The 14,270-nt window shown below is 42.8% G+C and overlaps 1 protein-coding gene across 1 annotated transcript in view; it reads right to left on the bottom strand.

Moving 5' to 3' along the window:
- Window positions 1-1,408: 1,408 nt before the first annotated feature.
- Window positions 1,409-14,270, bottom strand: part of LOC103256500 (E3 ubiquitin-protein ligase HECW2-like) — a gene marked incomplete at its 3' end in the record, with an annotated part of 68,241 nt that continues 55,379 nt past the window's right edge. The window contains exons 14-16 of the mRNA XM_021710551.1: window positions 7,049-7,183; window positions 3,452-3,554; window positions 1,409-1,505 (exon numbers count right to left, since the gene is read on the bottom strand). Coding sequence (XP_021566226.1) covers window positions 1,409-1,505; window positions 3,452-3,554; window positions 7,049-7,183 — 335 coding nt within the window. The remainder of the gene's footprint in view (window positions 1,506-3,451; window positions 3,555-7,048; window positions 7,184-14,270) is intronic.

Genomic DNA, 14,270 nt, shown 5'->3' with positions numbered 1-14,270 from the left:
ATAATTGAGATTGTGTGCAGCCTTAGCCTTTAAAGACTTCAGAAGATAATAACAAATTTAAAGACATGAGACTGAGAAGATCCTTAGAATACTTGGCAAGCTATTTTCAAATCAACAACTATATACATATATATGTTTACATCTACTCTGTGCAAAGTGCTATTCCAGCTATTGGAGTAGTAAGGAGGGAAAGTAATGATGAGTTGAATAAGACCCTGTTTGCCAGGCTCTTTTAATCTAATTAGAAAATAAAGGATTGAAATGTCAAACTAAAGCACAAAAGTAGTCAAGAAAGTACAAAGGACAGTCTGATGCATTACACAATTAACCATCATATTCGTGTCTAGACCAAAGGTTACTGCAACCGGTTATGCCATCAGAATTATATGGAGAGGTTTAAAAACGTAGTGCTTAGACTCTACCCCAGACCTCTTGAATTAAATTCCTGGGCAGGGCATGGGAAGATAGGGGGTGTGAATTCAAAGAGAGAGGAGTTGAGGGAGATGAGACTTGGCGTTTTGTAGTTTATGAAGCTCCTCAGGTGATCCTGATGAAAACAGCTTGGCATAACCAAGTGAATGGGTATTTGAGGGTCACAGCTATGGGCCAGGATGAACCCGCTGGGCAAATCTACTTCTCCCAGAATAGGTGAAAAAGAGACCAGCTAGACTTTGGGTTAAGTAGGATTTTCTGCAGAAATTCTCCCTTTTCCATCCCTGCTGATGGCGGCACCCTGAGAATTACAAATACTAGCCAAGATTATGAGAGTCCACAGTACAGCTGAAAGAGTTGAAGGAGGGAAAGCTTGTGCTGGGTTTTAAAGAAAAATCTTTTCTTAAGAAAAGCTTGCCAGGGAAGAGGAACAGCATGTATTAGGAAAGTAAAACTGGGTTTGAGGCACGATGCCTTGAAGGGTATTTGAGAGAGAGGGTTCATGCAGGGGAATGCTGAACTTTAGAGAGGATCATATTCCCTACTTAAATTCTACTTTTTCTTAAATGAAAAAATGTGACTATCAAGTCTAGGACTTTACAAATCTCAAATCAATAAACTCTATGCTATTTTTGTTTACTTAAGCTGCACTCAAAAATGTTAGTATCTTATTATTTTCATTAGAATCTGCATATCTAGGATAAACTCCTGGCTTATATTTTTGTTTCAATGGCATATTTATTATTTAAAGAGGGCTCTAGACTGTTTAGTTGGTCTTATTCAACTCATACTCAGTAGAGAGACTCCAGCATCACAGTGACCTGGTGATAATGATGATGACATAAAATATTTATGTACAGGATGCCTATGCAAAGGATGCCAGAAAGAGAGTGAATATCCAAAACAATCATCAGTGTTACTAAGATTTAATGACTGGGCTTGTGCAACTTGAACCAAATACCAGTGTTATGGTTACCTGAGTGAATGATTCCTGGTGAGATCGGGTTGACGCTCCTGTAGAATTTCAAAGATATTGGGTTGACGCAGAAATGCAACAATCTTGTCATTGTAAGCTGAAAAAAATCAGAAATGACAACCATGTTTTAAAAATCTGTTATTAGTTTTATATCAATCCAAGCTTTAACAATCTATTTTCCTGGTTAATATTCCTCATACTCGGTGTCCTAGTTTGAAGCCACATCCTCATCACCACCAATCTGTATCTAACCTGTTATATGATTTTTGGACTTAGATTTGTTAGGTGTGGCTTATTAAACTCATTTCATGAGTCACATTTATTATCAAATGGCAAGATGAGATCACCAACAAGATTCTATATCTTAAACACTTTCAGTTGACCAAAATCAACCTCATAGAAGTGACAACAGTCAGACATGAAAAACTTCCAACTAATTATCAGTCAGCCAGCAGGGTAAAGAGAACTAGAGCCCCCAAAATGCAATAGTTGTCAGCAACTGCAAAGACCACAATGCAGAGGACAAATCCTTCCCAAACTCTACGTGAAAATAAACACCATTAAGCCACACAGAACTCTTTATCAGTCCAACAACACCAATAGCCACAGAACGATCATCATTGTCATCAAAATGTATTTAAATATTGTACACATTGTTATTGTGTACAAAATACATTAAAAAATCTATATCCTAGTTAAGGCTGGCTAGAGAAATTTACATGTAATTAATTAAAATGTACTAAGGGCTTTCTTAATGCTTCCTTTGTCAATAACATGAACTTGTTTACTTAAGATGAAGTCTTAGGTATAAATATATTCACCTTACAGAACTAAGACTGAGTGTCTGTATTCTCCAGTGTCAGAGATCCTGGTATGAGATATGACCAAGATGCTTGCCTTTCTTCAAGTAACAAATGATAACAGAGAAGAAGCATCATTCTGAAGACATCTGCCATTTCACATTTTAGCTGCAGCTTACTGTCATCTATTCATACATGTTAGCTGAATGTGAATACAATTTTTTAAAATTTTACATATTTATTTAAGAATATATGCTAAAATAGAATCCCATTGTCAACTCAAAGTGTCCCTAAGTGCACATTTTGTTATATATGAATAACGCAACACTTTAATAATTGAATTGGGGTCTAGATTCCAGCCAAGATCAGAATCCAGATAACTTTAAAGTAACAATTTTATGATACTATAAAATTCCATGTGCAGTATTTAGAATCATATCAGTAATGACATAAAAAAAATGGGCTGCTAGACTTCAACCCTAGATTTCTTCTTATCCAGTGGTTGTCAAATTTCCTTAGGTCACGGGCATTACATTGCATTTCATGATAAAGTTTTTTGTAGTTGTTTAGAAAAAACCTTAAAGCAGAAACAGACCAATGGAAAGTTGCTCTAAGAAGGCAGGACAGGGAGCCCATGGGGCCTCCTTCCATCTGCTCCATCTTCCCAGGGGCTCCAGGCTTAAGAATAATTGTCTACTTCAACCTCACTGTTTTAATAACAGCTCAAATTGATTTATATGCCCATATTCATTCACTTTTATTCTACTATTTTGGAGGCCCTCATTGCCTTTTGTTTGTTACAAAAACCCTTAGGAATGTGCCAGGATTGCTTGTTTATCTTATGAGGCTACTACAGATTCTCACACTATTTAAATTCTGCCCCAAGCCTTAAATATATACTAAGTATGCGCTGTCCAAATTCTTAATTGATAATGATTGCATAATATATCATCGGGATAGGTTATTTTTACTTAACTTCAAAAATCTAATATACTACCTCTACTTAGGAGAGGTAGAGTAAAATTTAACAAATCTCATCCTATAGGGTTTCATAAGACAGAAGCCCTTTGAGACTCAAGTGTCTAGTATTTTGTTATACATTTCTTAAGTATAACACAGTAATTTCTTAACACAGGGCAAAAAGTAGCACGCAAGTATCAGCACAGGAATATATCAACATAGCATGCATGGCACATGCAAAGGTATGAAGGCACAGATGGAAATTCCTGGAAAGTTGACATACCCACTGGAACCATGTCCTGGTACTGCGGCCTACTGACTGTGTTGAATGTGCTGGATGGCCTGGGAAGAACTGGTGGTCCTGTATGTCGAGAATCTTCTCCTACCTGAAAAAGCAAGCATCATTCATGATCTGCACCAAGAGCTAGAGTGCTCCAGGTTAGCTCCGCCAGCCAAGTTGTTCCAACAATCTAACAGTGAGCATGACCAGAGCAGACACCAGTTGTGGGGCTGAGGCAGGGCTTTTGGGGGAAAGGATTGAGGTGTCCATATCCTTGAGGGGCTGGGGCCATGACTGTTTCCCAAGTGGCACAGCAGTCATTCAGTCTACTTATAACTATTGAGGCTGCAGCAGTGAAACAGCAGACCTGTCCATCAGAAATGACTTCTGCACTGACAGACACAATCGGTGACAATTCAGTCCAAGGGAAGAGTAGAGTGGCACAAAACGTCCCAGGAGCAGTGCTGGGATACGCGTTCTTCTTCCCGGGCAGGCTGGGCATTCCCTGGCTCAGCAGAGGAGGGGCGGAGCTCAGCAGTCTCCATGTGGGGCTCCATGAGCCATTGTCTCCTTAAGAGCAATTTTCCATGCCTGTTAGAACACCCAGCACAACCGCTCTTTCTGGTTTCAGCCTCCCACACCAGACGGTAATGGGAGCAGGTGTGGAGGTGCTAAATAGGGCTGCCCTGACCTGAATTACTCATGGACCTGGTATAGATTTAGAAACGCATACACACAAACAGAGAACCGCAAACGCCCACTAACATTCTTACCAGGAAACTCTGACGTTGCTTTAGCTTTTTCTTGGCATTTCCCCCACTTTCAGAAGATTTTCAAGACAACAGCAGAACAGCAGAATAAGAGGATAAAAGAGCAAGGCACAAGAACATCTGCCCTGGATTCATGACCTGGGACTTGAAGACAGAGTGTCTGTTCCCACCTACAGCCCTCTTCAGCCCTTCCACCATCCTGCCTCAGTTGAGTGTTTGCTAAAGATTTTTCTAAAGGCTCTTTTCTAAAGGCTAGAAACATCCTCCCCCGTCCCCCCGCCGCGGCTTGCTTGTCCTTTGAGTCTGCCCTTGCTCGTTCTTCACAGTGTCGTCTGGCAGTTCCTCAACAAAGCCTTTCGTTCCAAGGACCAAGTTACATGCAACCTTCCCCGAGTTCCCTTGCCACGAGCGTGTGTTTCTAAAGCAGCTGCCATTGTGAAGAGTTCCTATCTTGTGTAAACTATACCTCTATAAAACTGGAAAGGAATTATTAAAAAGAAAATATCTAAAAAGGTTATTATGCCGGGCTTGGTGGCTCAGCCTGTAATCCCAGTGCTTTGGAAGGCCAAGGTGAGTGGATTGCCTGGGCCCGTGGGTTCGAGACCCGCCTGGGCAACTTGGCGAGACCTCATCTCTACAATAAATTTTAAAAAAATTTAATAGCCGAGCGTGGTAGTGCACGACTGTAGTTCCAGTTACTTGGAAGGCTGAGGCGGAAGGATCGCCGGAACCCAGCAGATCGAAGCTCCCGGCCACTGTATTCCAGTCTGGGTGACAGAGTGAGACTCCAACTCAAAAATAAATAAATAAATAAAAAGTTATTAAAGTATACTTGTCTTTCTTAACGCCTAAAAAGCAGTTGACAAAGCATTTTCACTCATGATTCTGTTCACCTGGAATACAGGTTCATATTCTCTTTTCCTGTTGAGGATGCACAAAATGTGGTGTTTAGTTGTACCCTCACAGCACCAGCTGCTATGTCTCTACGTGGTAGAAGGCAACTCGATAGATGGAAGAGATCCCAGAGTTCCTATGGGATATTTGCTGTACAAGTGTGAGATGGTGGCTGGGAAGACTTGTGTCTGAGTCTGGAAGTTTCCTCACCTGTTTCTCTTGAGTGACTGGCCTTGAGGAATAATTTCACCCACTTTCTGGGGAGATTCGATCATTCACTACACTTCTGTCTGTCAGTCAGAGAACTTATCATTTCAACACACCAACGTTATCTCCTGGTAGTATGCTGCCAAATGTCCTCAATTCCTAGAAAAGTCAAAGGTCTTTCTCCTGGAACCTCACATCTGAACATGGGACCAGCAGCCATGGCCAGCACTCTGTGGGCAGCACTGCAGGTGTCATGCTCTGTGGCCAGGTCTGCATGATCTTCCTGGGAAAAGGCTGGACAGAGGATCTGGTTGGAGCAGTCTCTGTTCATTGCTATGTCCATCTCACGTCTCCCTCAGGCCCCTCTCCCATCACAGACTACTAGAATAGTTCAATTTTTAGGGCGGAGGGGTTGAAAGGAAGAATGGGGACAGCCCTTCACCTCATGCATGATTTCCTAGGTCAATGGTCGCCACTAGACAGCCAGATTCACATGGTGATATCATGACAAGACAGTGGTGGAAGGACCTGGTTGGCTGCAGGACAAAGACAGGCGGAGCTCTGAGCATGCTACGTGATCGCACAGTAGGTCCAAAGGTGAGAGGCTATCCTGCTCTTAGGATGGAGTCTGCCGACATCACTGTTTACCACGAATGGCTGCGTGACAGCAAGGTCAAGATTCACCAAGCACTCACATGTTTCTGCACATGTCTCATCCTGCAGTATATCTATATATCCCACATGTGTGCTTTTGTGTGTGTTTCTCTGTGTTTACACTCACAGGCAGCAAACACGTGATGTATTAGAGCAGGTATGTAAGTCACAGGGGATATGGAATTTTGATGAATCAAATCCGGTTATTTGTTGCATTTGTAGTTTTTTCTTATGGCAGAGGCTACAGAAATAACTGCCCTACAATAATGTTGAAAATACAATCTGCACATAGACTGGAAAAGGCCTGCAGGCAAAGAACTTCAAGCCACTTGTCTAAGGGCACTTTTAGAAACAATGTGCGGCAAGCAATGATCCACACCTGAATCCCAAGCTCGTATTAAGGAGAAGAAAATGCGGCCTAAAACATTCCTTCAATGTATTTAAGCAGCAAAAGAAGCAAATGAAACCAGAGCTGTTTTTCTGGCAAGGGTATTGGAGGCCCCCGTGTGGTCACTAGGGGCCACTGCAGGGCGAGGCAGGGCACAGAAGAGTGCTGGAAGTTAGTCCAGCCCATTTTCTCAGGCACCAAGAGTCACAGATCAGCTCTCAGATGGTCCCTAATTTTAAAGACTATTAGTCAGGATCCCACTAGCCTTGGATAAATATTTTCAAGTAATCCAGAAAAGCATCGCTTAAGAAATTCTTCCCTATAGTTAACCACATCTTACCCACTAAAAGGGACATGTACTCCTCCTATGAGGCTGTCACTGAGGGGGCAAAAGGGCTTATCATCCTTGAACGTTTTAGCACAATATCAATTCCCACTCCTGCTTTTATGGGCTAAAAAAAATAAAGAATCTTTAATTTCTCCAATCTTTCTTCATATGTCCGCTCCACCTTTTAAATTTGTAATTCAGACTATATGTATTTCCAGAGAAGCCAAAGCTTTTCAGTCTCCATGTAACAGTCTCTAATCCAAACTTGAAAAACAAAACGAAAATAATACAAAACCAGCCCCAATCCACAAACCACCACGTCCCAGAAGGTTCTACCGGTCAGCAGGTCAGTGACTCACCTCCCCCGCGCTGTGGCTGCGCTGTCTGGTCAGGTGCTGCCGGTGGACCAGGGCGCTCGTGGGCCGGCTGCTCTGGAGGGGAAGCCGGGGGTCAATGAAGGTGGTGGTGCGGGAGTTGTGGTCGACAAAGAATGCCTAGGACACAAGCCACGAGCCAATGTCAGTGCGCCGCCTGTGCCTTGGTGACCCAGAACCTCACACAGGGAGGAAGAGACCCACTTAGGAGTCATGACCCTTACTCCATACTCCTACAGCTATCTGTCTTTAGCGGACTTCCCCTGACCCCCTTGGGATAGACCAGAACAGAGAAAGTCATGTGGGGTTAGCTCCACAAGGAAGACAGCAGGAAGGAATGTCATGCTTGACTCTAGAAAATGCTCAAAGAGCCTTCATCACAGGCATAGCCTGGTAAGAAAGCCCTAGGCGCAGCCCTGGGGCTGTGACCTCTTAGGAAAGGGCTGCTAGCAGCAGCAGAGTGCGCAAAGCTCCATCTGTATTTACAGCTGCTCCCCATGGCTCATATCACCACCTATGCTGTGTCCGCTGTCAGATTAGTGTGGCATTAGATTCTCATAGGAGCATGAACCCTATTGTGAACTGTACACACGAGGGATCTAGGTTGTGTGCTCCTTATGAGAATCTAATACCTGACGACCTGAAGTGGAGCTGAAGTGGTGACACTAGCGCTGGAGAGTGGCTACAAATACAGATTAAATTAGCCTGGAGGTTTGACTGCACATTCCCCCCATCCCAGGTCCATGGGAAAATTGTCTTCCACAAAACCTGTCCCTGGTGCCAAAATGGTTGGGTACTGTTGCATTAAATGGCTCCTTACTATAAGAAAATTATTTCTAAATACTTGGATGACATCACCACCCCAGTCCAGAGCCTCAAATGGTTACCCATTGTCCACAGGAAAAACATCCCACCTCTGTGGTCAGCTTTTTTACAACTCTTAAAAAATGTCCTTCCTACCTGCCTTTCCAGTTTAGGGACCCATTACACACTCATACAAACTCATCACACACCGACCATGACATGGGCAAGTCATTTACGCTTTCTGAGCTATGGATTCTCTTAAAAAAATCTCCCTCATTTGTAATAAACATGTATCCTCCATAATGTCTTGGAAAGGTGGAAACCACATCTGTCATGTTTACTGCAGAATCCCTGATAACATGATTGTGAATGAACATGAACCGTTTACCTCACTGCTGCAGTAAAGATTGAAAACAATGTAGAAAAGCATTTTTGGGGTCTATTTTTTTATCTAAAACTACACAAGTGCTACTTATTATTAGGGGACAAATGTTACATTTCAAAGTAAAATTCACTCAAGGCAAACGGTTTTTTAATGATTAGATAAAGTTAATGAGGTCATCAAAGATAAAAGGACCTCTTAGGAGAACCAAGAGACTTGGCACCTTTAATTCAATATCATATTTGGCATGCACGCGATGTATGCCAAATAACCTAAGAAAAAAGAAGTGACTTTTCAAACTGATGGAGCTCAGTTAACAAAGCACCTTAAAGACGAGGGAGGAATACATCTAGGCGAGTCCCAGAGGCAGAGGGTGTGCGATGCCCATTAAAAAAAAAAAAAGAATCACCTTCCCACTATGGAATAAAATGTTTCTACAAGTACATAAACCGGAAATGGGGCAACATAATTCATAGGCAGGTACCAGACATAATTTTTTTTACTTCTTTATAAAGAAATCATTCTAAAATTAAACAACGAATGCACTAAAAAACAAAGTAGAAAAACAGACAGAACAGGAATCTTTGCAGTTCCTTAATGCCCAATTTCCAGGTACAAAGACAAAATGAAATGGCAGTTGTGAGATTTTGCCATCAGCCTCTCACCCTGGGTCACACTTCCACTTCTTCCCTCGTGGGGGAAACATCTTTCCTCTCACAGACCTTGTAGAAAGCTCACCATTGCTAAAACCTATGCAGACTGTACTGACAGGCTCTGGCCCAAACGGATCCTGGTCCCTACTTCTGATGCACTTGCCCATTATTTCTGCCACTATTCAAAATGTCATAAAATAGACATTAACTTTTTTCTTACAAATGGACATGTTTAATTCCTGCTTTTAAATAGATATTCGAGTCAATCTATAGACACAATAATAGAAACCACACTGTTTGAGGGAAAAACACAAAAGAGTACTAAAATAGAAGTGTCTCTCTACCTAATACCTTAGGAATGTTCTGAAGGGTTGGTTGGCTGTCAGAGGACCATCACGCACTTATAATTGTAAGGACACATAGGTGTCTACATCCAGGCCCAATGTGATCTGCATGTGGTGTCATAGCCTAACTGGTATTAGATCACAAGTGCTTTGAGCTAGAACTCTGCCTGGATCACTCTGTTATCCCCAATAGCTTTTAGGGCTGTGCCTAGGAGAAAGGGTGCTCAGAAAATGACAAATTACCAAAACTCTAACATACAGATTGCTAATCAAGACACAAGGAGACAACTCACAATTAACCAACCAAATATTAAAAACACGTTCTTGACCAGACGTGGTGCCTCACACCTGTAATTCCAGTACTTTGGGAGGCTGAGGCAGTAGGATTCCTTAAGCCCAGGAGTTCAAGACCACCTGGGCAACATTGCGAGACATCATCTCTACACAAAATTTAAAAATTAGCTAGGCATGGTGGCATGTGCCTGTAAAACCAGCTACTTGGGAGGCTGAGGTGGAAGGATCACCTGATCCCAGGAGGTTGAGGCTGTGCTGAGCCATGATTGCACTACTGCCCTCCAGTCTAAGTAACAGGGTAAAACCCCAACTCGACCCTCCTCAAAAAAACCCACAATCTTTTACATAAGCACAGGAATTCTTAAAGATTTGAAGAAAACAAAGGAGGGGTATATGTGTATGAGGATTCTGTGAGTGTGTGAGAGTGTGTGTGTGTGTGTGTGTGTGTGTGTGTGTGTTAGGTGAAAGGAGTAGGAAGCTAATGACCATAAATCCCAAAACAGTATAAAGTCTTTAAGATCCCACCACAGATATGAATAAAGCAGCAGGTTAAATGCACGAGCCATGGGCAAAGTGATGCTGACACGCTCGGGGTCTGGAGGAGGCACGCTGGCTCTGAGCTCCAGCTCTGCTGCTACGAGTAATGGGGCCATGGGCAAACTGCCTGGCATCTTCGACCTCAGTTTCTTTTCTGATCAGTGGGATGATGACAGCTGTATTAAGGGAAGGCCAGAGGAAAACAGTTCCTATACATTTCTGAGCATATGTCTGTGACCCCTCCAACGTGAGTTACTACTAGCATCACTGACGATGGCTTCCCTTCTAGACATTTTCCTGAGGACCCTGACGCTCCTTGCTGCAGCCCCTCCAAGGGCTCCAAAGACACAGCAAACAGTGCAACAATGCTTTCCCATTTTCACGAGTGTGTGTAGCCGAGACTAAGCTCTGGCCAGAGAGATGGAAAACAGGGCACTTCTGGGAACTCTTTAAGGGGAAGGAGTCCCTCCTCTGTCCTGCACCTATCCTGCTTTCTGAAACAAGGGTTCATGAAGGAGCTCCAGCCACATAGGACCGCAGATGTAGGACAGATGAGGTGGGCTCTTGCACAAATGGTGACCTAACAAACCCTGGATGGCCAGCTCTTGTGTGCGATGCTGTGCCTGGGTTTCACAATATACCAGATTTCATCCTCGCTGAGGATGAGGTCTCCAGCTGCAAAGGAAACAGGATCTTTAAGGTAATGCCAAGACCACCATTATGCGTAGAGATGGCCGCTATTTGATAAATAACAGGACCTCATAATCACTCACCTTTGACACGGTTGGGTAACAATTCCACATTAAGGAAACATGAAGTTGGGCACTTACAAAACCAGGATCTGAACATGCTTCCAGCAGACCCCAAGCCCACGGAGCTATGCTCCCTCCCTGCTCTCTTCTCCCCCTGTACCTTCCCTGTCGTCCACGCTGCTTTCTGCCCACCGATCCTCACTGGCTTCACACTCAGCAGATGGGATCTTGGAGAGGCCGTGAGGAACGTGGGGCAACATGGCTGCCCACACACAAGTTTCACCACAGTCCAACACCCCGAGTGGCCAAACCAGACCACTGCGTCCACGCCTGCACAACCTTCCCTGCCACTAATCTGAAGCAGGGCACCCAAGACACCACTTCTGGCATGCACTACTGCCCTGCTCTGGCCATGGGGGGACCTCAGACAGCCTCAATGAGGGCTTTGTCCAGGTGAAAGGAGTTGCTCAAGTCACTGCCAACTTCTGAACAGTAGATTTTACTAAAACAAAGAGGTGAGCACAGAATCTTCCTGTGCAAATTCTGGGCTAGCATCTGTATCTGTGAGGCTCGCACCCATCATGTCAAGGAAATGGGTCACTCCCTCAGGACACACTGACTGGCTCAAGTCAGCAGGGAAACTGACCTGGTAACTTATAAAAATGTGGGTCAGTTTTATGACACAATTTTCAAGCAGCCTGCAATTACTGTGATAGTTACCTGTGATAGTTATACTGTCTGGAAAGCATACAAGGTGGGGACCCAAAAAACTGGAAATATCTTTTGGAGGGTAGGACCCTTGTAGTACAGGCTCCCCCCCAGCTAAATGTTCTAGGAGCCCATCGGCATCAGTGTACCAGTTAGCATTGTTGTGAGAGGCTGCAATCAGCTTCAGTGAATTTCTTTTGGAGATTCTTCCAACGTGTTTGCCCATTTCAGGATGAGTGATATACAAGCACAACTGCTCACATCGCACCGAGTGTAAAGCAATTTTTGACCCCAAGCAGCATGATCCCTCATGCCCCACCCTCCCTAATCACCTGATCTTGCCCTGAGCAACATTTTTCCCCCTGAATGAAAAAAGCCCTCAAGGGGAAACATTTTGCCAATGTGGAATAGGTAAAACAAAAATGGCAGAAGCATTAAAAGGCATCAAAATGGATGCGTTCAAAAACTGTTGTGAGCAGTGAGAAAATTATCTTGACAGATGTACTGCACCAAATGGAAAGTACGTTGAAGGTGACTGAAGTTTAAACACGTAAAAATAAATATGCAAGTTTTTATAAATAAATTCCAGTCTTTCTAGGGTCCCCCTTGTATGTTGAGAACACAGATACAAAAAAAGCAATTGTGTGGAAACAGATCCTTGCACGCCAGTAACCAGAAGGGCAAATGTTGACAATCCTGACTCCTTGCTGTTCAGTTTCAATAGGGAAATATGCTCAAACCTTAGGTGCTGGGCCAGCTGGGACTAACAACTCAAAACTGAGAGGAATGCAGATACACAGACTCAAATCTCACACCGAAAATGTCCTCCCGTCCCTGCTTCGGGGCACTGTTGGAGTTGGGAAATGTGGGCTGGCTGGAGCCAAGTGGTATTCAGCAAGGCCAACCAAAATACACTGCTCTCTTTACACAATTCTTTTTTTCTTTCTTTTTTAAAAACTTCTATTATTTTAAGAAAAGAAAAAGCCATCTGTATTTGTGAAGAAATACCAACCTCAGACTCAACAGATCTAAGTTAAAGAAGTTTGAAATTGTTTCCAGTTAACATTTTACCCAACCAGGAATACATATTAAAAGGCCATGTAAACAGAATAAAACAAAAAGTGCTTGAACCTATGCTACAGAAAGACAGAACACCCAACCTCCTCTGCTCTTTCTCTAAGGAACTAGGAAAACAATGAAAGAACAACGAATACGTCAGAAGCACTGCATATTGTATCCACTCTAAGTTCTGGTTTCTTTATCCTACAAAATCTTAGGATGCTCAAAAAAAGGTTGTTTGTAATTTATCTTAATTTTGATAAAGATTGTATTTACTCACCCATTCTCTTCCTCCAAAATGTGTATCTCTTCTCAGCTCCCCACTCCCTCTCTCAATATTCCCCCAGTTGTAAGGAATAAACAATAAATAATAACTTATTATTATTATTTCTCCACATTATACCTTAGAAAGAGTTTGTCACAAATAGTTTTTGTTTGTTTGTTTTAAAAGACAGGATCTAGCTCTGTCGCCCAGGGTGGAGTGCAGTGGCGCAATCATGGGTTACTGCAGCCTTGAACCCCTGGTCTCAATCAATCCTCTGCCTTGGCCTCCTGAGTAGCTGGGACTACAGATGTGAGCCACCACACCTGGTCCCACAAATAGTAGAGATAAAAAGAGCTCAATGATACTGTTTATTCTAAGTAAAAAATTGTCATGCTAACTTGGTTCGTTGAAAGAACGAGTTATCCCAAATATTTCATTACATCTTATTGGTTACAAAAAACATCAAAGAGTATTATTTTGTTAAACGGCTATTATTGCAGCTCTAAGGTTGTTAGGAATGAAAATAAGGGTCACTTGCACTTGGGCTAGAGTTCTAGGAGCAGCTGGTCAGTAGGTATGGACACGCGACATGAATGCAACACTCTCATGTAAAGTATTAGCTAAGGGGGTGGTATCTGTGTGTGCTGGGAGTGACCGTGCTTAGGCATTAGATGTGTAAAGGGAGCTGGCGGTATTCTAGGCATGGTTTGAACTGGCATGTAAGGACCGATTATGAATGCTTAAGGAGTCTGTGAGTTGGTCAAGGTGATGATGACAGCACACAACTGGCGCTAGTGGGAGAATTTACACCATGGAATTGGCCAATACTACAGATAGGCACTCCTATCCACCTCCTTGGAGAGCCAGCAGTTAAACATCTCCCAGCACATTGTGGTAGAAAATGGGAATAGAGCTCTCAAAACCAACATATGTTGGTATTTTAAAATAATATTTCCTGTTTAAAAAAAGATCCATGCAGGTCATGAGGATAATGGCTTAAGAAGAAAAGGTAAAGACTGTCCCCATTCTTGGACAATTCCTTCAAGATTCCATGAGTCTAGCAATTTACTCAGAAATACATCCACAAAACCAACCTCTGCTCTATCCTCTGATTCAAAGAGGTGCGTAGCCTCAGAAACACTTTGCTTTTGCCACTTATTTCTACTACACTTATTTGTGGGTTATTTTTTAATCTAACATCTTTTTACCCCTTAAAAATAGGCAAGAGATCCTAAAAAACAACGTGCTATCTGTAAATTTAGAGTTTAATTCCATCTCCACCTGGATTGTTGCATAACTCGAGGTAATTAAATCAGATAACAGCCAAAAAGAGGTATTAGTTGTCTCACAGCAATTAAAGAGATGAGTCACAAAAGTAACACATGTAGTGGTCAAATAGACAACTTTTC

Source organism: Carlito syrichta, unplaced genomic scaffold, assembly GCF_000164805.1.
Source record: "Carlito syrichta isolate Samal-C Ts95f unplaced genomic scaffold, Tarsius_syrichta-2.0.1 Scaffold289749, whole genome shotgun sequence".
Lineage (NCBI taxonomy): Eukaryota > Metazoa > Chordata > Mammalia > Primates > Tarsiidae > Carlito > Carlito syrichta.
This window is presented reverse-complemented; position numbering and strand designations above follow the sequence as displayed.